This window comes from Rhodnius prolixus, unplaced genomic scaffold, assembly GCF_049639745.1.
Source record: "Rhodnius prolixus isolate KJV_2025 unplaced genomic scaffold, Rpr scaffold_2, whole genome shotgun sequence".
Classification (NCBI taxonomy): Eukaryota; Metazoa; Arthropoda; class Insecta; order Hemiptera; family Reduviidae; genus Rhodnius; species Rhodnius prolixus.
This window is the reverse complement of record NW_027411592.1, coordinates 58143918-58171264: the sequence shown is the minus strand read 5'-3', so window position 1 is coordinate 58171264 and position 27347 is coordinate 58143918. Positions and strand designations below refer to the sequence as shown.

Sequence of the window (27347 nt, the reverse complement as noted above, 5' to 3'; positions counted from 1 at the left end):
AGTTATTTTGTGCACAGATCTATAAATGTAGAAGATATAAAGGGTTGAAAATTTTTTTGGGTCATGAAATTCTGTAAAATTATGGCCGTTCTATATCTCCCACTGTGAACCACGTATTCGTATGAAATTTTTTTCTGTTGTACACTTTGTTTTTCTCAATTATAAACTGTAGTTATTTTGTGCACAGATCTATAAATGTAGATGATATAAAGGGTTGAAAATTTTTTGGGTCATGAAATTCTGTAAAATTATGGCCGTTCTATATCTCCCACTGTGAACCACGTATTCGTATGAAATTTTGTTCTCTTGTACACTTTGTTTTTCTCAATTATAAACTATAGTTATTTTGTGCACAGATCTATAAATGTAGAAGATATAAAGGGTTGAAAATGTTATGGGTCATGAAATTCTGTAAAATTATGGCCGTTCTATATCTCCCACTGTGAACCACGTATTCGTATGAAATTTTTTTCTGTTGTACACTTTGTTTTTCTCAATTATAAACTATAGTTATTTTGTGCACAGATCTATAAATGTAGAAGATATAAAGGGTTGAAAATTTTTTGGGTCATGAAATTCTGTAAAATTATGGCCGTTCTATATCTCCCACTGTGAACCACGTATTCGTATGAAATTTTGTTCTCTTGTACACTTTGTTTTTCTCAATTATAAACTATAGTTATTTTGTGCACAGATCTATAAATGTAGAAGATATAAAGGGTTGAAAATTTTTTTGGGTCATGAAATTCTGTAAAATTATGGCCGTTCTATATCTCCCACTGTGAACCACGTATTCGTATGAAATTTTTTTCTGTTGTACACTTTGTTTTTCTCAGTTATAAATTATAGTTATTTTGTGCACAGATCTATAAATGTAGAAGATATAAAGGGTTGAAAATTTTTTGGGTCATGAAATTCTGTAAAATTATGGCCGTTCTATATCTCCCACTGTGAACCACGTATTCGTATGAAATTTTTTTCTGTTGTACACTTTGTTTTTCTCAATTATAAACTATAGTTATTTTGTTCACAGATCTATAAATGTAGAAGATATAAAGGGTTGAAAATTTTTTGGGTCATGAAATTCTGTAAAATTATGGCCGTTCTATATCTCCCACTGTGAACCACGTATTCGTATGAAATTTTGTTCTCTTGTAATTTTGTTTTTCTCAATTATAAACTATAGTTATTTTGTGCACAGATCTATAAATGTAGAAGATATAAAGGGTTGAAAATTTTTTGGGTCATGAAATTCTGTAAAATTATGGCCGTTCTATATCTCCTACTGTGAAGCACGTATTGATATGGAATTTTGTTCTCTTGTACACTTTGTTTTTCTCAATTATAAACTATAGTTATTTTGTGCACAGATCTAAAAAGGTAGAAGATATAAAGCAGTGGTTCTTAACCGGTGTTCCGCGAATATGGTCCAAGTGTTCCGCGAAATTTCAATTTTAAATGTATTGAAATTTAGAAACTTGGGAAAGATACGAAAACAAAAAATTGTTCCTTTTTTTTTTAATTTGAATTTAATTTTATGTTCTTGCTAAATACCGAATTTCAAATTATTTAATGTTAGTTTTTTGCGAGAAAATTATATACATATAATTGTGTTCCGCGTCTATGAAAAGTTTAAGAACCACTGCTCTAACGTAACGGCGTTACTATTCGCCATCTTGATCAGCTGATTATAAGATCAAGTGTTTGCTCTGCTTAAAAGTGTAAGGGTGATCTAAATAGTATTTATTAAATATCTTAAAATATGAAATAAATATTTTGTTTTTAACTTTGGATATACAATGTAAATATAATTGTGTGCAACCTTTAAAACCCTTAAAACCTTAAAAACAAAAAACAAAAGCTCAATTAAGGGTGGCACATCTGCCCTTATGGTTGGGGTATACTCGAACTAAGCTTTTTCAGGAACAAAATTAATTCTGAAATATTACTGATATTTAAGCATTATCTGAGTATACCTAATGAATGATATTATTAATTTCAAGAAGTAAGTACATACATGAAGTGAGAGAAGAATTACATAATTTCCCTAAGGACCTCCTCCTGGGTAGCTAATAAGGGCAACCTCAAAATGACTTTAGCGCCAAACTCGAACCTTTCTCTATGATAGTTGGTGCCCCCACCCTGTAGATAATAATTTTTGATGATGTACTAAATAAAGTTTCTCCCAGAGGTGAAGTATTGCTACAAAACTTACTTTATTTGAAAATATGGTTATAAAGTTCTTTTTTTTAAAAGGAAGTTAGTATCATGCGAAAATGATAGCTATTCACATTTTTCACGACTAAAGATTGTGTTGAGAGTGGATCAAGGTAATCTGAAATAGGGTCCATGTTATTTAAAATTGAAACTTTAAAAACAATGGGAAAAAAATAGAAATTATCTTGTAGTATGGTTCAAAATACTGTAATTTCTGTTGCTGATTTACAAAATCTAAGGCAGTAAAGGATTGTACAAACTGGGTCAGTATTATTTAAAATTAAAACTTCAAAAACAATGGGAAAAAATAGAAATTATCTTGTAGTATAGCTCAAAATACTGTAATTTCTGTTGCTGATTTACAAAATCTAAGGCAGTAAAGGATTGTACAAACTGGGTCAGTATTATTTAAAATTAAAACTTCAAAAACAATGGGAAAAAATAAAAATTATCTTGTAGTATAGCTCACGATACTGTTATTTCTATCGCTGACAGACAATAGGCAATTATTTTACTTTACCAGTAATATAATAGAAATTTATTATACATTTTCTTTAATTTCACAGAAGAAGATAATATCAAAAAAGAAAAGCTAAACTTATTGGTTTCAAATATCTTAAGTTTTCCAGATATCATTCCTACATACAGCCGTAGAACGTCTTAGTCTTAGAAAACTCTTCTCCATGAATTTCTGACCATTATTTTGAGTCCAGACTACGTGAGAAGGCCCTAAACACACACCCAAACCCAAACCCTCAAAAAGCTCAGACTTTTTCCATATTTTATTGGAAATCCCTATGGGTCCTGAAGGAACTTAGTGCAAGAAAATCACCAATTGAAAATGCCAATTTATACTTCACACTTATGCAAAAAACTTTTCGCTGTTAAAAGTTTTTCCAGAAATATTTTTGTTACTTTACTTTTCTTAAGATTTTTTTCAGAATTCATACACTGATTTAAAAAAAATTCACGATAAATACATAAAAAGGAAATATATACAATGCAAGAAAAACTTCTTTTAAGGGAAGGATGAAAAATCAATGAAAACAACTATTTTAGTAAGAAAGAAAATTTCTACTTGTTTAGATTAATTGAAGTAGAAATCTTTTCAAGTACCATTAGATGTAATTACTGTAATCAATATTTTCATTATAGCATATTTATATTATTTTAGCATTCTACTAAGTATTCGAGCGGTTAAGAGACTAGACCCGCAATGCTAAGATGTATTGCTGGTTAATGGGTCCGACTCCTGGTGTCTAGGCCTTGGATTTTATTTAATGGTTAATATGAACAATTTATAGTAAAGTATGTTAGGCGGTTAAGAGACTAGACCCGCAATGCTCAGATGTATTGCTGGTTTAGTGGGTTCGATTCTCGGTGTCTAGGCCTTGGATTTTATTTAATGGTTAATATGAACAATTTATAGTAAAGTATGTTAGGCGGTTAAGAGACTAGACCCGCAATGCTCAGATGTATTGCTGGTTTAGTGGGTTCGATTCTCGGTGTCTAGGCCTTGGATTTTATTTAATGGTTAATATGAACAATTTATAGTAAAGTATGTTAGGCGGTTAAGAGACTAGACCCGCAAAGCTAAGATGTATTGCTGGTTTAGTGGGTTCGATTCTCGGTGTCTAGGCCTTGGATTTTATTTAATGGTTAATATGAACAATTTATAGTAAAGTATGTTAGGCGGTTAAGAGACTAGACCCGCAAAGCTAAGATGTATTGCTGGTTTAGTGGGTTCGATTCCTGGTCTATAGATCATGGTTATTATTTAATAGTTAATATGAGAAATTGATCGTCAAGTTCGATTGCTTTAGCTTCCATAAGTCTGAGCTATATTGACCATTTTGTTGGCAATTCTAAGTTGATTTTTAATCTCAAATAACCAGTAACTAGAGCAGGGCTGGATAATACAGATTGGGTCGCCCTTAATTCATAATATAAGTTCAAAAAACAGTGGAAAAAGCCAGAATTCTAGCCTAGGTTCACAGAACAACGTGATTTTTTAACTCAAATAACCGGTAACTAGAGCAGGGCTGGATAATACAGACTGGGTCGCCCTTAATTCATAATATAAGTTCAAAAAACAGTGGAAAAAGTCGGAATTCTGACCTAGGTTCACAGAACGAAGTGATTTTTAGACTCAAATAACCAGTAACTAGAGCAGGGCTCCTTGGCCTGTCAAGAACGGATATGGTTGGTTTTAGCAGGTCCCGGATCCGCCAGTTGGTTCAGGTGTTGAGTGGACATGAGAATTCAGCATATCATCTTTTTAAATGTGGCCTAATCCAGTCGCCAAATTGTGCTGGCTGTGGTGAGTCCGATGAAACTGTGAGGCACTTTGTTGAGGTGTGCCCAGTTTATTCTAAAACTAGATTCCTCGTCTTCGGAAGGTCAAATGTCTCCCTACGGGAGATTGTAGCATCTGGTAATCTTAATGAACTTTTTAGGTTTATTCAGTGCACTGGGCGATTGAGTCGTCAAGCTCCCTAGTGTCCTGTTGCTACTTTGTTAGGTTATTATATTAGCATCTGGTAATTTTTAGCCGGATTTGTTTTTAAACCCCGGTATCTCTCATGAGATGAGGGGTGGGCGGGGAACAATGGGCATCAGGATTGCCTGCGTTCCTTCCCCTTTTTTTTGGTGGAACCGCCCGTCTCGTACAATCTACAAACTAGAGCAGGACTGGATGATACAGACTGGGTCGCCCTTACTTCGTAATATAAGTACAAAAAACAGTGGAAAATGTCGGAAATCCGGTCGGAATGAGTGTGGCTAATCATGGTGGGTTTATTCATCTTTGGAAAAATATTTGGTTATACTTTAAAGCCACAGAATTTTTTTTTTTTGTATTTGCTAAACTATTCGGCATTTCTTGATTTTGTAAGTTTTCACAATAAGTTCAATCAATGAGGAATAAAGTGGCCAAAGTAACAAAAAAGAATATAGTGACATAAAATGATCTCTAAACTTTAATATTTTACTCAAATGAATTTTTATTTGAATCATTCTTTGTGAGTAAACTCGTCTTAGGCATTTTGTGGTGTGCTATGAGTCAACAACTCGTGAATTGTAGTGAGAGGAAATCGTTTCAGTGATCTCACCGGATATTTCCTTGTTTTATTTATTTAGTTTCAAAAAAAAAAAAAGAAAAAGTATTAAGAAAAGTTGCACATTGAAGCACGACTGAATGTGGAAAGTATGCCCTTGAAAATGAAAATTAATGCGCACATAAAAATAGAGTAGATAAGCACAGTATGAACCAGGTTGAACTAGCCAATAGATAAGAACCGTTTATTACAAAAAGATAAGAAGATGTAAAAACAAGAATGTATATTTCTGGTTACGGTTGTACATTAATGTTACGTGAAAAAATTACTCATTACTCACGAATTACAAAGTAAAGCATCTGCTTCAACTTCAAAAGTTTAAGCTTGAAGTTTTTTTTAAAAAACTAAATTGTGGCTTTTTAAGTAAAAAGAAACTAAAAAACGTTTCTTCAAGTATTAATTATTAAATAGATTTTATTTTGGAAAACTTCAATGATAAGAAAAATTTAAAGCGCATCAATTAAAACAAAAATATTTAAGATTATTTACAATTTTGAAAATTAAGAAATGTTTTAAATTTTAAGTTCTAATCATAATTCACAAAAATTATAATAACTCTTCAAGATTTAAGATCATTTTCATGATGTAAAAGAATATCGTGAAGCTTTAATAAATATTTGGATAAAAATAAACCATAATTTATATAAAATTTTTGGTCGCGAATAAAATAAACTAAAAAAAAAAAAAAATTTACTTCAATTTAAATAAAGGCCAGTTCAACTTGGGATACCCGGAGTTGTTCGTTTAATACGATAAAAGCGAATACTTGGAAGGAAGACTATTTACAGAAAAAATTGGTGAAATGATACAATAAAACAGTAAACATAAGAATAACATTCAAGGAAAGAAAGCAACAAACACACAGACACAGACAAAAAATGGAGAAACTAGAAACAGAACAGAAAAAAAAAAATTTGCAACTAAGAGTCTTCTTACCTCTTGAGGAGGTACGTCATAGGTTCTGGTCCTGAGGTCGACTCTTGCATAGTTGTCAATACATGGTAAGATAAAGAATATGCCTGCGCACATAAAACAGATAAAAAAAAAAAGTTTAAAAACAAAAAAAAACCGAAAATAGGAGTAAAAATAAATTAATAAAAAAAGGGGAGAAGTAGGGGGAGAAATTGAGGGCACGCGAGAGAGAGAGAGAGAGAAACAAAGAACAAAAATCACAAGGGGCAACGAGAGTCTGGGTTTGGGTCTTCTAATCTTAAACTTGCTTAACATTTTTTTTTTTTTTTTTTTGAAAATTAATTAATGGCTGAGAAAACGCCCTAAAAGCTAGGACGATTTGGAGTCACTTTTTCTTTTTTTTTTAATAAACAAAGAATGTCACTAAGAATTCTGTACTAAAAATTAATGAAGAAGACGTTTTGGGGAACTTCATCAACTTCATTAATTAAAATAATTTAGAGATGGTAAAATGTGGCTGGAAGATTAGAACCTTTCCAAAGGGCCAACTAAACACGTCTAACGGGGTTAAAAAAAAAATAAAATAAAAAATATTTTCTTCAAAACTGGATTGATTTTTAGGATCAATGATTAATTCATGGATTTATAGTTTTCTCAAGATCTGAATAAAAGTGATTTACATTATGCTAATGAAAGAAAGATTTAAAAAGAGTAATGATTCTGTGCTTACGATGGAAGTATGAACGATGTTTAGCATGTTTTCTGTTATGGTGTAATTGTATCCAAATGTTACTCCACCAATTAACTTAAAAAATATAAACACATAACAGAAACCAATAATCAATTGCTGAAGCTGGGTTAGAAGTTAGGAAGAAAATGAAGGTGTCAAAGAAACAGGTGGGGGTACAGAAAAGAAAACACAGAAGAACACCATGAACTGTTAAAGAAACTGAAGAGGATCTTAGAAATGAAAATAATGAAATCAAAGAAATAGCAGCTGAAGAAGAAATAAGGAAGGATGAAAATGAAGATGAAGTACAAGGAATACGATGTATCGTTGAAGTTAAAAAAGAAATTAATGAAGAGCTTACAAAAGTTAAAACTTGAAAGTTCAATAAAATAATTGAAAGTAATTAATTAAAACACGACTTCATTAATTTTATTAAATAATAGTTTACTGCTTAGGTAACAAATATAACATTCTTAATAGGTAAGTAATTCGCAGTTATTGAGCTTAAGAAAATAAAAAAGTAAAGAGATGCCTATGTTGTAGACGGAATCGAACTAGCAAACATACTTTACTATAAATTTCTCATATTAATCATTAAATAAAATCTAAAGCCCAGACCAGGGGGAATCGAACCCAATAAACCAACAATACATCTGAGCATTGCGGGTCTAGACTATAAGCGCCTAACATACTTTACTATAAATTTCTCATATTAAACATTAAATAAAATACAAGGCTTAGACCTGGGGAATCGAACCCACTAAACCAACAATACATATTAGCATTGCGGGTCTAGCCCCTTAACCGTCTAACATACATTACTACAAATTTCTCATATTAACCATTAAATAAAATCCAACGCCTAGACCGAGAATCGAACCCACTAAACCAACAATACATCTTAGCATTGCGGGTGTTGTATACTAATGCGGCCGAGGGATGAAGTCCAGTATACAAGCTCTTCTTCTCACCGCTCGCAGGTACAAGTGACTGGATGGCCCTGAAAAGGACCGTTCACAAAAAAATGTGTCGGCGCTTGACTCGCCTATGGCGCTCCCCAGCGGGGTAGCCGTACAGTTGGGTGGCCCTGAAAAGGGCCGTTCACACTGTTGGTTGAAGTGACTGCGCCGCTCCGAGAATGGCTTGCTCCCAGCGCGAGGCCACAGCAAAAGTGATGTGAGAGGCCCTGAAAAGGGCCGTTCGCTAATACCAGTCAACCGGCTTTGGGAGCCCCGGCAGTGTGGCCAGCACCCCGATAAACCCCGGTACCAATTGGCCTGGTCCTCGCTCGTATCTCACACTGTGGCAGCGCTGGTGATTTGGCTTGCCTCCGTAGCTGGCGAACTGCAGCGGCTCGTGTGCTGGGCTTGGTCCTCGCTCTTGTCTCGCACTGCGGCAGCGCTGGCGTTCGGCTCGCCTTCGTAGCTGGTAAACCAAGGCGTCTCGTGTGCTGCACTTCCTTCTTTCTTCTTTCTTCACAATACAGGGGTTAAGTGATCGATTTTTTGTTCTGGTCCGGACAGTGAGGTCCTTTGGCCGGTACAGAGATCCAGGTTGAGAGTAAGGCCCAGTCAGCAATCTTCCAGCTAAGGTAGCTATTGTGGATGTTTTCCCGTTGAAAAATTATCTTGGACTGATGCAGACACGGCCGATTCTGCCCTTTTTATAGCGAAGTCGACCGTGCTGCGCCCTGGCGTCGCGACTGCGTCGCTATCTCTGTACCGTCCAAAGAACCACATTGCCATTCCAGAGTCTTGAGAAAGACTTTTTAAAATGGGCTATTTGCCTCTTTTCCTTTTTTATTTTTCTTTGATAAGCAATCATATGTACATATAAAAATTATTTTTTTTCTATTTACAAAAATTATGTAGCTGTTCAATTATGCAGCAAAGTGAAGTTGGGGTTCCAACATGCCTCCGCCCTAATTGAAGAGCTACGTTGCAAATCGCACTGGCCGCCTGATGGTCCTCGATGGTCTAGTTGACCGATGCTCGCTTCCTTCATCGTTGGCGGTGGAAGGCTCCGGAGGTTTTGGTGCATCCTGTTGGCTCTCCTCCAGTAGGTAGGCTGGCTTGAGGCGGTCCAACGAAACTCGGTCTTCCCTGCCGGGTAGTTGCACTGTAGCCGTTTTGTCATCCCGTTTCCGCACTAGGTACGGTCCTGAATAAGGTGGCGTCAGTGACCGCTTGTGAACCTCTTCTCGTAAGAATACGTGCGTGCACTTTTCCAGGTCCGGGCTGACAAAACATTTCGTTTGCGTTGGACTGATGGTTCGTGCCCATTCCTGCCGTAACAGTTGTAAACTGGCGTCTGTGGGTTCTTGAGTTCGAGGAGGCATGAATATTTCTCCGGGCAAACGTAGTGGCTGTCCCAACACTGCCTCTGCTGCGCTTAACCCGGTGGTTCTCCTTAGAGCCGACCTTAGTCCTAGCAGGACCGTAGGCAGGGTCTTGGTCCATTTGCGGGCCTCTTCGAGCCTCGTCCGAAGTGCGCTCTTCAGGGAACGGTGCCATCGTTCTACCATTCCGTTGCTTTGTGGATGGTAAGCCGTTGTTCTGAGATGCGTGATCCCTAGAAGTTGCGCTAGCTGGTTGAACAGCGTCGACTCGAATTGCCTTCCTCTATCAGTTGTTAGGCGGACTGGTACTCCATATCGAGCTATCCAGTGGCGATAGAAGGCCTCTGCCACAGCGGTAGCGGTGATGCTAGTCAGAGGTATCGCTTCCGGCCACCCGGTCGCTCGGTCGACCATTGTCAGGAGATATTCTTTCCCGTCTGATGGTGGGAGTGGTCCAACTAAGTCCAGGTGCACGTGTTCAAATTTCTTGGACGGCATGAAGGACCCAAGCGATGTCGAGGAGTGTCGGTTGACCTTGGCCCGTTGACAGGGTATGCAGTGTTTTGCCCAATATGCTACGTCCTTTTCCATGTTTGGCCAGAAGAATCTAGCGGTCACCAGCTTCCTTGATGCTCTGATCCCTGGATGGCTAAGGCTGTGCAGATTCTCGTAGATTGGCTTCCTTAATTCCCCTGGTACGTATGGCCTGGGTGTTCCCTTTGTGGTCTCGCAGAAAAGACTGTACTCTGCACCAGGTACCGGAACTAGCTGGAGGCGAAGAGTCTCCCTTTTCTCTTGGGTATCGATTTCTTCGTCCCGTTTCTGAGCTTCAGCTAGGTTCTGAAAGTTGTTCAGTACAGTTACCTCCGCAATCCTCGATAAAGCATCAGCCACGGTGTTGTCCTCTCCCCGCTGGTAGCGTATATCCGTGGAGAATTGAGAGATGTAGTTCAAGTGCCGTAATCTCCTGGGACACAAGGTCTTATTGCTCTGTAGCATTGCGTAGGTTAGTGGCTTGTGGTCGGTGTATATTAGGATATGCCTGCCCTCAATCATGGGTCTGAAGTAGCGTATTGCCTCATACACTGCCAGAAGCTCTCGGTCGTAGGTGCTGTAGTTTTGTTGCGCCTTGTTGAACGCTTTAGAGAAGAAACCTAGCGGCTGTAGTGTGCCCTCTTCCTGTTGCTGTAGCACTGCTCCCATGCCGATGTTGCTGGCGTCACAAGCTACTGATAGCTGAGAGTCCGGTGAAGGATGTGCTATGCATGTTGCATTCGCAAGGTCCTCCTTGGTCTTCTCGTAGGCCGCTTCTGCTTCCCTCGACCACACTATAGGCGTCTTATCCCTGCGTTTAGCGTGGTGGAGATATTTGTTGAGCTCTCTCTGGGTGGTGGCTGCGTTGGGAAGGCACTTCCTGTAGAAGTTTACCATCCCAAGAAATCTCCTTAGATCATAGATGGTGGCTGGTTTTGGTAGTTCCCGGATAGCTTTCACCTTCTCCTGAAGTGGGCAGATCCCTTCTGGTGACACGGTGTACCCAAGGAAGCTGACTGTCGGTTGTCCCAGTACACATTTATCAGTCCTTAGCGTCAGCCCTCGCTCACTCGGCCGCTGGAACACTACTTTTAGGTGGGCTTCGTGTTCTCGCTCATCCTTGGACGCAATGAGTATATCGTCTACGTAGACGAACACGAATGGTAGATCCCTAAAAAGGTGGTCCATGTATCGCTGAAAGGTCTGGGCTGCGTTTCTTAGACCGAACGTCATCTTGACGAACTCGAATAGGCCAAACGGTGTGATTATAGCCGTCTTCGGAATGTCTTCTTCCGCCACTGGTATATGATGGTACGCCTTGTTTATATCCAGAGCCGAGTAAATCTTAGTGCCGTATAACTGAATCGTGAAGTCGTGCAAGTTAGGCACATTGTATCGGTCTGGCACGGTCTTGCTATTCAGCAGGCGGTAGTCACCGCAAGGTCGCAATGTTCCATCCTTCTTCTCAACCACATGCAGTGGGCTGGCCCATGGGCTCTTGGATGGCCGACAGATACCGTCGTTCATCATTTGCTGGAACTCCTCCTTGACAGCTTGATACTTGCCTGGCGGCAATCTGCGCGCCCTGCTGCATACGGGAGGCCCTGTAGTTTCAATGTGATGAAATATCCCGTTGTTTTGTCGTACCTTATGTGAGCCAACCTTCGTTAAAGTAGGGAACTGTAGCAGCAACTCCCTAAATGGTACGTGCGGTGGTACAGTAGATAGCTCTAGTAGCTCCACGACTTCAATGGACCCTATAGTTGCGAGTCCTGTGGTCCGGTCTATTAGACAGCGCTGGGCCAAATCAACCACCAGATTGCTTCCGGCGAGAAAGTCTGCCCCAAGTATGTGCTGCGTGACGTTGGCCACGATGAAATCCCACACGAACAGTCGGCGTAAGCCAAGATCCAAGCTCTTCCTTTGCTCTCCATAAGTTGGGATTGGAGTGCCGTTAGCCGCATACAGGCTGAATCCTGAGTCTCGTTCCCTGGCCTTGTTACAGTTGGGGATGATGGATATCGCCGCGCCAGTGTCCACCAGGTATCTTGTCCCTGTTTTTCTGTCAGTGACGAAGAGACGGCGGAATTTATTAGCGGTAGCGGCTTCCGCCTTCCCGTCTACCGCGTCCCATTTGTTGACGGCTGGCTGGTGGTCCCCCATTTGCAGGGTTTCTTGCACTTTGTGGCCTTCTCCCCGAACTTGTGGTGGTAGTAGCAATACCCATCCTTGGGAGCTCCTTGGTCACGGTTACGGGCCCTACTTCTTCCACGGTTGCTGCGCTGAATGGCAGTGGCCAATGCAGAAAATTGCTCATGCAAATCTTGCAGTTGCTTCTCCAGTCGAGCAAGTCTGTCGCCGTCAGTATCCCTCACAGCGTGAACAGAGGTATTGGAGTCTACCTCCATTACCTTGTCTGCCACAGTGGCCAACTTGTCTAGGTCGTCCTGTTCAATAGCGGCTAGAATCCCTCTCACTCTCTGCGGTAGTGCTCGCAGCCAAACGGTACGTAAGACGCCGTCCGACATCGCTGTACCCGCTTGGTTTTGCATTTGTCGCAACAGCTGTGAAGGAGTCATGTCGCCAAGCTGTGTTTGTTCCAGAAGCCTTAGTATCCTTCTCTCCTGGCTTTGACTGTAGATAGCGATCAGTTTTTCCTTCGTTGACGTGTAAGGCACTGGACCAGGTGACTGCACTGAGCCGGCTATTTGTGTAAGCACCTGATATGGTAGCTGACCAACCAGGGCTTGAAATCGTCCAGCCTCGCTCTTGATCTTGTAGGCCCCAAATAGAGCTTCGATTTGTAGAAACCATAATGCTGGATTTTCCTCCCAGAACTGGGGTAACTTCACGAGGCTTACAGCCTCTGTGTCCGGTGCAGGCTCGAGCGGTGCGTCCCTCGCTTCAGTCATCACGTCGGGGTCACCACTTGTTGTATACTAATGCGGCCGAGGGATGAAGTCCAGTATACAAGCTCTTCTTCTCACCGCTCGCAGGTACAAGTGACTGGATGGCCCTGAAAAGGACCGTTCACAAAAAAATGTGTCGGCGCTTGACTCGCCTATGGCGCTCCCCAGCGGGGTAGCCGTACAGTTGGGTGGCCCTGAAAAGGGCCGTTCACACTGTTGGTTGAAGTGACTGCGCCGCTCCGAGAATGGCTTGCTCCCAGCGCGAGGCCACAGCAAAAGTGATGTGAGAGGCCCTGAAAAGGGCCGTTCGCTAATACCAGTCAACCGGCTTTGGGAGCCCCGGCAGTGTGGCCAGCACCCCGATAAACCCCGGTACCAATTGGCCTGGTCCTCGCTCGTATCTCACACTGTGGCAGCGCTGGTGATTTGGCTTGCCTCCGTAGCTGGCGAACTGCAGCGGCTCGTGTGCTGGGCTTGGTCCTCGCTCTTGTCTCGCACTGCGGCAGCGCTGGCGTTCGGCTCGCCTTCGTAGCTGGTAAACCAAGGCGTCTCGTGTGCTGCACTTCCTTCTTTCTTCTTTCTTCACAATACAGGGGTTAAGTGATCGATTTTTTGTTCTGGTCCGGACAGTGAGGTCCTTTGGCCGGTACAGAGATCCAGGTTGAGAGTAAGGCCCAGTCAGCAATCTTCCAGCTAAGGTAGCTATTGTGGATGTTTTCCCGTTGAAAAATTATCTTGGACTGATGCAGACACGGCCGATTCTGCCCTTTTTATAGCGAAGTCGACCGTGCTGCGCCCTGGCGTCGCGACTGCGTCGCTATCTCTGTACCGTCCAAAGAACCACATTGCCATTCCAGAGTCTTGAGAAAGACTTTTTAAAATGGGCTATTTGCCTCTTTTCCTTTTTTATTTTTCTTTGATAAGCAATCATATGTACATATAAAAATTATTTTTTTTCTATTTACAAAAATTATGTAGCTGTTCAATTATGCAGCAAAGTGAAGTTGGGGTTCCAACACGGGTCTTGTCTCTTAACCGCCTAACATACTTCACTATAAATTTCTCATATTAAACATTAAATAAAATACAAGGCTTAGACCTGGGGAATCGAACCCACTAAACCAACAATACATATTAGCATTGCGGGTCTAGCCCCTTAACCGTCTAACATACATTACTACAAATTTCTCATATTAACCATTAAATAAAATCCAACGCCTAGACCGAGAATCGAACCCACTAAACCAACAATACATCTTAGCTTTGCGGGTCTAGTCTCTTAACCGCTCGGCCACCTTGGCGCCTTTAAATGAGTGGTTTAGTTAACCTTCCTAAAGATAGCTGTAAATGAGGAAAAAAATTTACAAGCATTCCCCAGGGACTATTTATTGTAAGGAAAAATGAATTAGTGGTTAAAGCAACAAAAGATAAAATTGTAGAATGTCTTAGCAAAAATGAAGATTACGAAGACAAGTAAAGCAAAGAGAAGATAATCTAAAAACTTAATAAAAACTTTTTTTTGAAATCACACTCGCAAGAACAGGAAAAAGGTGAAAATCGAAAAAAAGTGAAGGAGTTTGGTTGCAGATGAAATCACAATCGAATGGCCCAAATGTGCGGAAATGTTTTAGAGAGAATCTACAAAATTTTTTTAATCGAATGACAGTTCTGAGTTGTAAACGTGATTGTATTTGTGAGTACAAAAAAAAAAGAAGGTTGATTGCTTTTTAATAAATAATTTAATTGTTTCATAAAATAATTAAAGTTGTTAATTAAAGAGAATTGTTTAGATCTCAAATAAATGACTTTCCCAGATCATCAATTTAATCTAGAAGAATTAAACCAATCATTGTCCTTGACCAAGAGAAAAATACATTTAACTAAGAGCTAATTTTGTATGTGCCAGACAATCAATCAGGTAAAATTTAATCTAATTGATTCTTTCTTTGGCAAATCAATAATATATAATGTATAAATATAATCATAAATAAAAATAAGATAAATTGGCGATTAAATTTGAAGTTTTTTATCTTACAATTTTTTTTTTAACTTCTGTAGAGTGTACCCAAATCTGATTTTGGACATTAAGTATCTGGGAACAATATTTATACTCATGTAAAGAGGTTGCTGATATGTTGCAAGTACAACCAAACATGAGCATATTAATTGGACGGAATCACTTATTTGTGTAGATTGAAAGTAGGTTTTGTAATTGTGCAAATTTTTTTTTTGAGTTTAAGTTGAAACAATTTGGTGTAAGTTTGAGTGTGTACTCAAAAAAAAAAAAACAAAAGATGCCACAAAAAGATTTTGGTCCAAATAAATCAATCGAAAGTATCATTTTACTGTAAAGATTTTCTCAAAAAACGGTTCTTACGATTTCCTCTTAAACTTAGTATGCTAATTGTACTTAAACTTGAAAAAGAAAACTTTTAGATAAAACATTTTCCCCCAGGAAAATTCGATTAACGGAACTTCTGAGAGTGGAAAAAGCTGGTTTAAAAGCTTTCCTTTAAAACGTCATTACTGTTTATTTTTTATACTTCCTTTTCCCCCTGTATATTAATAAGAATCAAATATAAAAGACCAAATTTTCCAGCTTGAAGAAAATTGACCAGATGTGCCGCTTTACTAAATCCGTATTTTCCGTATTATTAAGATTTTCTCGGTAATGGCTTCTTCCAATAAACAGTCAGGATCGAAAAATTCAACAACCTTTGATGTTAACAACGTAAAAAATAATATTAATTATATTTGTTAATGAGCAAAATCCCTGCAGATGACCTAGTTCCAGAATTGGCCAAAAAAATTTAAAAAAATTGTGACCGAAATTGACAATAATCTTTAATCCCGTTGGATTAATAAATCGGTCCCCCCCAAAAAGAGGAACAATACTCTACAATTGGTACTTCCGATTGATCAATTTTGATCAAAAATCCAATTGCAGCCTCCAAGTAAAATCTCAACGTCGAACTTACTGTATTTTTTTATATTAAATTACGATGGATTCATAACGACCGCCCTAAAAACCAATTTATAGAAAACATTTTTTCGAACTCAAAGAATTTTGCAAAAAAAAAGTCCCAAAGAGAAAAAGTAACAAATGATAAAAGATCCCCGGGAGATTATGATTGAGTCCAGAAGAGTCGGTAATAGAAGTTATCTTGTGAGAGACGATGTCCAGTGGTTTGGGTCATATTAAAAGAATGCTCCAACAGGTTTTGGTTCTGGAAACTGGATGGTAGACGGAGGAGAGGCCGACCAAGACTTAGTCGGAAGTCTGTAGTCGATGGAAGATATGGCAGGGATTGATGGAGAATGATGCTGAGGATAGGGTTGGAGAGGAAACCTTCAATTATAGGGGAAACTCCTTAAAATAAATAAAATGATCCTCAAAATGAATATTTTTGTTGTGACGACCGTAAATCGAAAATCAGCTCGATACTAATACTCTCTTCCTACGAAGTCTAAGGCTGGAAACATAGTGGAGCGGCGAGCAAAGCGTCGATGATAGTTGCTTCAAATCAGAGAGAGAGAGACCGACGAGCAACGAGCAAATAGTCGCATGCACATAGTGACCGAGTTTAGTCGCGTTTCTCCTTTCGACGAGACAAGATGGAGGAATTATTTCTATATGAAAATTCATTCCTTGAAAATTTGGTATTTACAAGCAGCTTAGCAGCAGGAGCTGCAGTGTTCATTATATAAACAGGACTAGACATGAACTTGGTGAATTCCATCACCTGTACCAACAACTTCGGGAGCATCCTGGCAAGTTTCATTCTTATTTTGTCTATTGCAACATTTAATTACATACTAGCCAGTGTTGAAGGCATGTTAATCAAGAAAAAGGACGAATTCCAACGTTAACCCAGTCCCATTTCTTATCCAACACAAATCGGTTGTGATGTAGAGGATCCTTTTGGTCCCACAGAGGTTTCTTTAAAGAAAAACTACACCAATAAATGCAGCAATATCCCATTTTAACCTTTGGAAATTGAGCGCGATGAGAGCGAAGAAATCAAACACGTCACAACACGTTGCTCTACTCTCTCTCTCTCTCTCTCTCTCTCTTGGTAGCGCTGCTCTATCTTCGCTTTGCTCTCCTCTGTACGCGATCCCATACGATAACTTGTGTTTGTTTTCGCCGCTTTGCTCTTCGCTCCACTATGTTTCCAGCTTAAGAAGCAGTAAGTTGTATAAAGTTAGTTAACTATACGAAGTGAAAAGTATCGATTTTTTGCCCCCATCATCGATCTTTTCTTTTCTGGTTTTTAAACGATTGCTTGTTGTCAAGAAAACTTCACGATATGAAAAAACTTTTAATTTTTAATGCATTGTCCTTGTCGAGCAGTTTATCATTCCGTTATTACTTTTTCCCATTCCCCTATTCTATTTCTCTTCCTCGTAACCAACAGGCATTGATTTCAAAATTAGTTTTATATACACTGCCGGTCAAAAGTTTAGGACCACCTCAATTTTTTGAGAATATTCGATATATTTTGGAATAAATAACACAATCATTGTTTTTCAACAATGAAGCTCTAATATATGTTAACAGAAGTACACAGTTCAATATACGAGGGGCACTATTTATATTTTGAGCCTAATAATAAAAAAACAGTAATTTGTCATTGAAAATGACTTTATTGTTTTTCAAAATATTCTCCTTTATGATCTGTACACTTCTGCATGCGTTCGAACCACTTGTCAAAGCATTTTTTCCATTCCGCTTGAGACACCTCCAAAACATGGTTTTTGAATGCATCAACGGCTTCTTCTGCCGACGAAAATCGTTATCCACATAATTTATTCTTGACGTTCGAAAAATAAAAGAAGTCATTTGGTGCCAAATCAGTACTGTACGGCGGATGACCCATTAATTCGATTTTTTGAGTGCTCAAAAAGTCGGTTGTTAGACAAGATGTGTGATAGCTGGCATTGTCTTGATGAATGATCCGACGGCGCTTGTTTGTTTTCCTTATTTCATCGAAGACTTCCGGCAAACAAATGGTTGTGTACCATTCAGAATTGACCGTTCTACGTTCCTCTAAAGCAGTGGTTCTCAACCTTTCTGATGCCGTGACCACGCAATACAGTTCCTTATGTTGCGGTGACCCCAAACCAAAGAATAATTTTGGTGGCTACTTCATAACTGTAATTTTGCTACAGTTACGATTCGGAATGTAAATACCTGATATGCATTATCTATTCTCATTGCTACAAATCAAACATAATTTAAACATAGTGATTAATCACAAAAACAATATTTAAATTATATATTGAGAAATATTGATTACTAATTCCAATAAATAACATTAACGGCCATAACGGCGCGCGTTCCAGCTGAATAGCGCTGCTGCAGACGGTAGTGCGGCTTATCAGCGGCTAAAGCCATCGGAAATATGTATTTTCCGATGGCTTTAGACGACCCCTGTGTTTTGGTCGTTCGACCCCCGCCGGGGTCGCGACCGACGGGTTGAGAACCGCTGCTCTAAAGGCACTGTTGCCACATGACCAGTTTTTCCGAAAAAACAGGCGACCGTTTGTTTCGAAGTGCTTCGAGCGCGAACAACTTTTGTTGGATTTGGTTCATCTTGAAACACCCATACTGCTGTCTAGTTTCCGGCTCATACGCATATATCCATGATTCGTAGTCACCTGTTACAATCTTATACATGTCTTTTGAAGCACCGCCATTGTACGTACGCCTACCGTAAGTGTAATTAGGGTTTTGAGTGATTAAAACTTATTAATTAATATAAATAACAGGTGGTCTTAAACTTTTGAGCGGCAGTGTACATCAACCTCTCCTTTTGACGTGAATACGTCTTTAAATTTGCTATCATATCAAGGCAATCCAAAAAAACCTAATGATAACAAAATCGGGGGATACAGTTCGGCATTATAGTTTCGAATCTAAAATCTACATCTAAAATTAAATTAGACCACTGGATAGCTAAAGGATCAAAGAATTCATTACGATAAGCGAGGACTGTGACGCATCGCACGCGGTGGAGGGGGAAGCGCCGCCATTTTGAGATCATTTTGCTGCGTATCGAGATTTGCAATTTGTTTTGTTTTATCGTATTACCCCCCCACAAAATCGGCAGGAACTTCCGCTCTCATGTGGCTTAAGAGAAAACAACACCAGAAAAAAAAAAGGGAAATCAAAATTGAAAGAAAATATAACTTAAAAGAAAAAGTTTAAACACTGCGTATTAATAACGAAGAGAAAAACCAACACTATGATAAAGTTTAAATAATAATCTTCTAGTGTGTAAAAAGAAAAAGACAGGAAAAGAGAAATAGAATGTTTAATGAAAAAACAAATTGGAAATGTAAAGTAACAAAGAGGTCAGAGAAGGATACGGAAATATGAACGTGGGTGGAGGAGATATCAGGCCGGAAGTAGAATATTAATTTTAAAACCGAGAGAGGAAAACAAAATTAACCGAAGGATGTTTTAAACTTTCATTTTCTGTTTTTTTATTTAATTTTATATGGAGTTTTTATTAATTAACGTAATAGATAAGTAATTTCTTTTCTCCATTTGCAACTAGCACATATATGTGTAATGTTATATTTAGCTCATATTACCACGCTAATGCCCTGATACAGTGGAGGTAAAACCTAGACACGTGATTCTCACGAGATCACTCCACGTCACGTCCACTAAATAAAAATTATGAGGGCAAAGTGTAATCGGTCTGGCAGTGGAAAAGAAAATTCCTTCTTTTTTCCTTGAAGACTATTCATTTTTTTTATTTTTTAGTGCAAATTGCCTAACGTTTTCCCAAAATAGTTTCAATGGAAGATGGTGGAAAGTTGCTGCCGTCATTTTTCAGCAAAAAATTTAAAAATATATATATCAGCAAAAAAAAATCTTTAGAATTCTTCTAAGTTCCATCAATACTAAAAGCTGTACTTAAAAATCGTTACATGCAGTTTCTAGCCGAAATACTCTTTTAATCGCACTGCTTTGCAGCGACTTTTAGGGCTGAAAATTAAACGAGGAAATCAGCCATATGGTACTTTTGTGGGAGTATCACCCATATGAATACAAGTAGTAAGTAAAGTAATGCTTATTTCTTTTCAAGGCGAGCTTTACATCTAACTAGCAAATTACGTGTAGTGAACGAAGGCTACTAGCAAACATACTTTACTATAAATTTCTCATATTAAACCATTAAATAAAATCCAAGGCCTAGACACCGGGAATCAAACCCACTAAACCAACAATACATCTTACCATTGCGGGTCTAGTCTCTTAACCGCCTAACATACTTTACTGTAAATTTCTCATATTAACCATTAAATAAAATCCAAGGCCTAAGACAGGGGAATTAAACCCACTAAACCAACAATACATCTTAGCATTGCGGGTCTAGTCTCTTAACCGCCAAACATACTTTACTATAAAGTTCTCATATTAACCATTAAATAAAATCCAAGGCCTAGACACCGGGAATCAAACCCACTAAACCAACAATACATCTTAGCATTGCGGGTCTAGTTTCTTAACCGCCTAACATACTTTACTGTAAATTTCTCATATTAAAGATTAAATAAAATCCAAGGCCTAAGACAGGGGAATTAAACCCACTAAACCAACAATACATCTTAGCATTGCGGGTCTAGTCTCTTAACCGCCTAACATACTTTACTATAAATTTCTCGTTAAATAAAATCCAAGACCTAAGACAAGAAATTCCTAAAAGGAATTAGTTTTTCCGGTGTAATTTTCTTTAAAATTGGAATTTCAACAAAACATTCAAAATATCCATTGCTTTATCACTTGGAGCTAATTATTTTACTCCCGAAATATTTAGAATTTAAGAACGAAGAAATGAAAACTGTGCGAATGACAAGAACGAGGAAAATTCATGAAGGGAAATTCCACTATATTACGGGAAGATATTTGGCACATTTTATATGCCACCAGTTTCAACACCACCGAGATAAGAAGATAAACTGGTTTTGACAGCCAGCCAACCATGTTATAATGAGACAGAAAACAAAAGGGAATTCTACACAAGATATATAACAATTAAATATGCTAACATGCTTATCATAACCATATTATAATACGTTTTACTAATGTAACGCTAGTAGAATAAATTATGTAAATACCTGTTAGAAAATACAAGCATGAATTGTCAGCGGACGTTTAAGAACAGGAAATCGTTTCTGTTGGTAGTCCCTTGCCAGATAAGGAAGGAATTACGAATTAGTCAAATATTACATTTTGCATTTTAACCGAATTACTCGATTTGAGATTCTATTTGGATAAAATATAATAATTTTTTTTAAATAATTTATTTGTTGTCTTCCAGTTTAAACATTACGATACAATTTGCGCCACTGGCCACTAAAAAATCGACCAGGGCTACATGGTACAAGTAGGGTCGCCCTTATTTGCGAAACTAAACTACAAAAACAGTGGAAAAATGCGGAATTCTATCATAGTTTAGCCAGAACGCTGCTATTTCTATCACTTAAAGTTAGAAAATCGGCCAGGGCTAGATGGTACAAGTAGGGTCGCCCTTATTTGCTAATCTACAGTAAAAAAATACTGGAAAATGCGGAATTCTATCCAAGTTTAGCCGGAACGCTGCTATTTCTATAACTGAAAGTTAGAAAATCGACCAGGGCTAGATGGTATAAGTAGGGTCGCCCTTATTTGCGAAACTAAACTACAAAAACAGTGGAAAAATGCGGAATTCTATCGTAGTTTAGCCGGAACGCTGCTATTTCCATCACTTAAAGTTAGAAAATCGGGGCTATTTAGTAAAAGTAGGGTTGCCCTTATTTGCTGAACTACAGTAAAAAAACATTGGAAAATGCGGAATTCTATCGAAGTTTAGCCGGAACGCTGCTATTTCTATAACTGAAAGTTAGAAAATCGACCAGGGCTAGATGGTATAAGTAGGGTCGCCCTTATTTGCGAAACTAAACTACAAAAACAGTGGAAAAATGCGGAATTCTATCGTAGTTTAGCCGGAACGCTGCTATTTCCATCACTTAAAGTTAGAAAATCGGGGCTATTTAGTACAAGTAGGGTCACCCTTATTTGCTGAACTACAGTAAAAAAACATTGGAAAATGCGGAATTCTATCGAAGTTTAGCCGGAACGCTGCTATTTCTATAACTGAAAGTTAGAAAATCGACCAGGGCCAGATGGTATAAGTAGGGTCGCCCTTATTTGCGAAACTAAACTACAAAAACAGTGGAAAAATGCGGAATTCTATTTTAGTTTAGCCAGAACGCTGCTATTTCTATCACTTAAAGTTAGAAAATCGGCCAGGGCTAGATGGTACAAGTAGGGTCGACCTTATTTGCAAAACTAAAGTACAAAAACAGTGGAAAAAGCGGAATTCTATCGTAGTTTAGCCGGAACGCTGCTATTTCCATCACTGAAAGTTAGAAAATCGACCAGGGCCAGATGGTACAAGTAGGGTCGCCTTTATTTGCGAAACTAATGTACAAAAAGAGTGGAAAAATGCGGAATTCTATCATAGTTTAGCCAGAACGCTGCTATTTCTATCACTTAAAGTTAGAAAATCGGCCAGGGCTAGATGGTACAAGTAGGGTCGCCCTTATTTGCTAATCTACAGTAAAAAAATACTGGAAAATGCGGAATTCTATCGAAGTTTAGCCGGAACGCTGCTATTTCTATAACTGAAAGTTAGAAAATCGACCAGGGCTAGATGGTATAAGTAGGGTCGCCCTTATTTGCGAAACTAAACTACAAAAACAGTGGAAAAATGCGGAATTCTATCGTAGTTTAGCCGGAACGCTGCTATTTCCATCACTTAAAGTTAGAAAATCGGGGCTATTTAGTAAAAGTAGGGTTGCCCTTATTTGCTGAACTACAGTAAAAAAACATTGGAAAATGCGGAATTCTATCGAAGTTTAGCCGGAACGCTGCTATTTCTATAACTGAAAGTTAGAAAATCGACCAGGGCCAGATGGTATAAGTAGGGTCGCCCTTATTTGCGAAACTAAACTACAAAAACAGTGGAAAAATGCGGAATTCTATTTTAGTTTAGCCAGAACGCTGCTATTTCTATCACTTAAAGTTAGAAAATCGGCCAGGGCTAGATGGTACAAGTAGGGTCGCCCTTATTTGCTAATCTACAGTAAAAAAATACTGGAAAATGCGGAATTCTATCGAAGTTTAGCCGGAACGCTGCTATTTCTATAACTGAAAGTTAGAAAATCGACCAGGGCTAGATGGTATAAGTAGGGTCGCCCTTATTTGCGAAACTAAACTACAAAAACAGTGGAAAAATGCGGAATTCTATCGTAGTTTAGCCGGAACGCTGCTATTTCCATCACTTAAAGTTAGAAAATCGGGGCTATTTAGTACAAGTAGGGTCACCCTTATTTGCTGAACTACAGTAAAAAAACATTGGAAAATGCGGAATTCTATCGAAGTTTAGCCGGAACGCTGCTATTTCTATAACTGAAAGTTAGAAAATCGACCAGGGCCAGATGGTATAAGTAGGGTCGCCCTTATTTGCGAAACTAAACTACAAAAACAGTGGAAAAATGCGGAATTCTATTTTAGTTTAGCCAGAACGCTGCTATTTCCATCACTTAAAGTTAGAAAATCGGCCAGGGCTAGATGGTACAAGTAGGGTCGACCTTATTTGCAAAACTAAAGTACAAAAACAGTGGAAAAAGCGGAATTCTATCGTAGTTTAGCCGGAACGCTGCTATTTCCATCACTGAAAGTTAGAAAATCGACCAGGGCCAGATGGTACAAGTAGGGTCGCCTTTATTTGCGAAACTAATGTACAAAAAGAGTGGAAAAATGCGGAATTCTATCGTAGTTTAGCCAGAACGCTGCTATTTCTATCACTTAAAGTTAGAAAATCAGCCTGGGCTGTTGTGAAAGGTCATAGAAAATGAATGGTAACAATTAGTTCAGTAATTAGATGCTGGATGTAGCATCTTGAGAGCAGAAGTAAGGGGAAGTCCGGTGTTTGTGTGTGTGTGTCCATAAAAGTTTTTTTTAATTAAACCGGAACTTGTTCCTTTAATAATTATACGCAAAATTAACTTCCTGTAGTATGAAAATACTCATGAGTAGGAATTGTATTTCCAGCTTTTTACCTCAGAGTGCGGCACCCTGTGCTGTATTTCTATATATATATATACTCGCATATACTGTTAAAATTACGTCATAAATTTTAATTATCTAGGCATAATTTTAATTAGGATTAATTTTTATGTTTTCGCAAAAAATGGTTACATTTTTTTAGAGTAGTCGCAAAATGAGTGCAGCTACATAATTAAGGTGTTTTTTTTAAATTATCCACTGAAAATTCAACACCATTACACTAATAAGCTGTTTTTAAACTAAGGCTGTTCATTAAAACTAATTTAATTAATTAAAAAAAATTACATTTTCATTAATATTTTATTTATTCTTTCAGTTTAGTTAATGACCATGTAAATTAACATCGTCTTTTTTTTGGGGGGGGGGGTGTAACTATTGTGTAGCAAAATTAATTAAGTCCAAGCACATTTGACAATGGCTGCTCTAGATGAACAAAGGATAATGAGTGGTAACAATTAATTCAATAATTGTACAGCTGATGGATGTTGGATTTAAAAAAAAACCAGCAAATTTAAAACAAAAATCCATTTCCGTCACTGCCATGACTTCCTTTTTCGACAATTTTCAAGTTGTTAACTTATTGGGAGGAACATTTTAACACAAAATGCCAAGAAAAGTGAAAAGTCCATTGAGTAATACAGTATTTCTGGAAATGTTATTGGTTCATTCAAAATTTTTCTACATACTCTGTAACGTAATTGCCTATTTTTTCAGGCGCGGCTTAACGTCCAACTATCACAAATTAGGTGCGGTGAACGGAGGCGACTAGCAAACATACTTTACTATGAATTTCTCATATTAACCATTAAATAAATTACAAGAGCTAGACACCGAGAATCGAACCCACTAAACCAACAATACATCTTAGCATTGCGGGTCTAGACTCTTAACCGCCTAACATCCTTTACTATAAAATTTCTCATATTAACCATTAAATAAAATCCAAGTCATAGACCAGGGGAATCGAACCCACTAAACCAACAATACATCTTAGCATTGCGGGTCGTCTCTTAACCGCCTAACATACTTTACTATAAATTTCTCATATTAACCATTAAATAAAATCCAAGGCCTACACCTATAATCGAACCAACTAACCAACGATACTTCTTAGCATTGCGGGTCTAGTCTCTTAACCGCTCGGCTACTGTGGCGCCTTTAAACTAGAGGTTTAGTTAACCTTACTGGTCTGTGAACTCTCGACTTCCCTTTAAAAATATGGAACATGCAGAGTCGTAGATTTTTATACTGAAATGGTATTATAGAGGGACGATTACCCATGTAATGTAGGATAAAATTGGCAAAGGAATTATTTCGATTTTAAGTCTATTACAGAAAAGTGAATAATACCTAATTGTTCTACAGTTAAACTCGAAATATCGATGTATTCGACACTTATTTACAATTTTTAAGACCCAATTATACTCAAATGAATCCTTTAGAGGAAAACCTACATACTGTTAATTTCCCAGAAGTACAGTTAATTTTTTCCGGCACAATGTTTCAAAAATAAATAGTTTTAGACCACCATGAGTTTAAAGACAGTGTTCACATTTTGTAGACAATACTGTCCCCCATCACCTTAGGTCTTAGATGCTTCTAGCAAGAGAAAGTCAGTGCGAGGGGCTCGTATGGCTAAGGATGTTACTTCTCGGGGAGGAAAAACCAAGGCCTGGTGAGCTTTACCCAAGACCCGCTCTCCAGCATTAAGTGTCTGATTAAAAGGACAGGTCTGGAGGGTGAGCTTTAGAGTGAGGGGAGCCACAATAGATCCAATGGGGTCGCAGTGGCGTAGGCCTTGAGGACGCCCTAGTTTAATCTATCAATCTATCTAGCAAGAGAAAAGTCTAAGAGGCCAACAGTTGGTTTTGAACCCAGGATCACCGCGTGGGAATCCAGTGCATATAATGGGCTAATCCCTTACCTAACCGTAATATTACAATCATTTCTTTCGAACAAAATATTTTTCTCCAAATCAACCAACAGCTTCCACATTAAACTCTCTTCAAGAATATAAAAGATAGAAGCTAACCGTATGAGCTAAAATCTAAATCAATCGTCTAGAATCTATCATCTTATCTACCATCAACCAAATCAATCGTTTGCTAAGCCACAACTTTGAACTTGATCAACCATCAATAATCACCATGATTCATCACAGTTAACACAGTTTGTGATGATGATACCACAGTGAACATAAGTATTAGCCTAATCTTTTAATTTTCCATCACTTCCCTTAATTTTTATATATGTTAAATAACTAACTTCACTTAACATTATATCACCATACTTAATTTTCTCTGTAAACACAGTTCCTTTCTAGCCTTGCTCTGTGTATTTTCACTTCAAAGTTTTCTGGAACCAAGTCCAGTTCTGTTTTGTCCCCCACCTAACCCATATTTAACCTTCTTTTTTTTTTTACAACTAATGAAAAAGTTTGCTTAGTGTTTATCTTCTTCTTTCGCTTTTTTTGGGGAGCTTTTATTTTTTAAGCGATAAATAATTTTTTAGTTAAAAAGAAAAAAAATAAATAAAATCATTAAATTGTAAATAATGAACAATTAAGTCTGAAGACTTAAAACTTTTAGGCTAACTCAAGAAATATCTGCCAAGAAATGAACTCTTAAAGTCAAAGATAAATGCGGAGCTCTTTTTTTTTTTTTTTTTTTTGAACTCAAGATGATGATGACGTTTTTAGAGAAAATTTTTAAATTAGACGTTTTATTAGATTAAGATCATTATCCATTAGTTTTAACACAGTTTACGTGGAGGGTAATTTGGTACAAAAAAAAAAAAAAATTGGGGGTAACTTATCGCTACTTATCACTGCTGATAAGGTGGGGAATACATAATGCAGTTTTTAACTGAATCAAAATTTGTTATTTAGGTTATGGGCACCCAAAATCCTTTACTTTTTTTTCTTTTCAATGCAGTGCCAGCCTTCGGGCAGTGTTCTCTCGTTACAGACAACACTGATCCATTACGGTAAGAAGCTCCCTAGGAAGAGAAAAATCTAACGGCCAACAGTTGGAGCTAATTCTTTCCCCTCTGATTCTTATTATAACTTTTATTTATTTATTTATTTATTTATTTTTGATTAGGTAATAAATTTATTTTGATCTTTAAGAAACATAAAATTAAAGAAACGTAAAGAAAGCAAAATTGGGGAAATTATTTTTTTAAAAAGAAACAAAATAGGGAAATTTTGGTTTCTAAAAAAAAAAATAAAAGAAAGTAAAGATATCTTGCCTCCTGCGGTGGTATATCGTATGTGCTCAATCGTATATCCAGTTTTACAAATCGCTCAATCAACGGTAAAATGAAGATCAATCCTGGAAATACGATCTGATCTGTGTAAATTAAAGTTCTTTCTCTCTCTTTCTCTCCCCTCTCTCTTTCTCAATATCAATTTAAAATATATGTTATTGTTTCAATTAAGTTTTTTCTCCCAATATCCATTTTT

The 27347-nt window shown here is 37.8% G+C and overlaps 1 protein-coding gene across 8 annotated transcripts in view; it reads right to left on the bottom strand.

Annotated features, from left to right (window-relative positions):
- LOC141450059 (band 7 protein AGAP004871) overlaps nt 1–27347 on the bottom strand; it is a 261143-nt gene that overhangs the window by 51022 nt on the left and 182774 nt on the right. For 7 of the 8 annotated variants that reach the window (XM_074120089.1, XM_074120087.1, XM_074120090.1 and 4 more), the window contains one exon: nt 6270–6352. In XM_074120089.1, coding sequence (XP_073976190.1) covers nt 6270–6352 — 83 coding nt within the window. Of the gene's footprint in view, nt 1–6269; nt 6353–27133; nt 27217–27347 lie in introns of all 8 variants that reach the window. The other variant, XM_074120091.1, reaches the window with a different exon arrangement.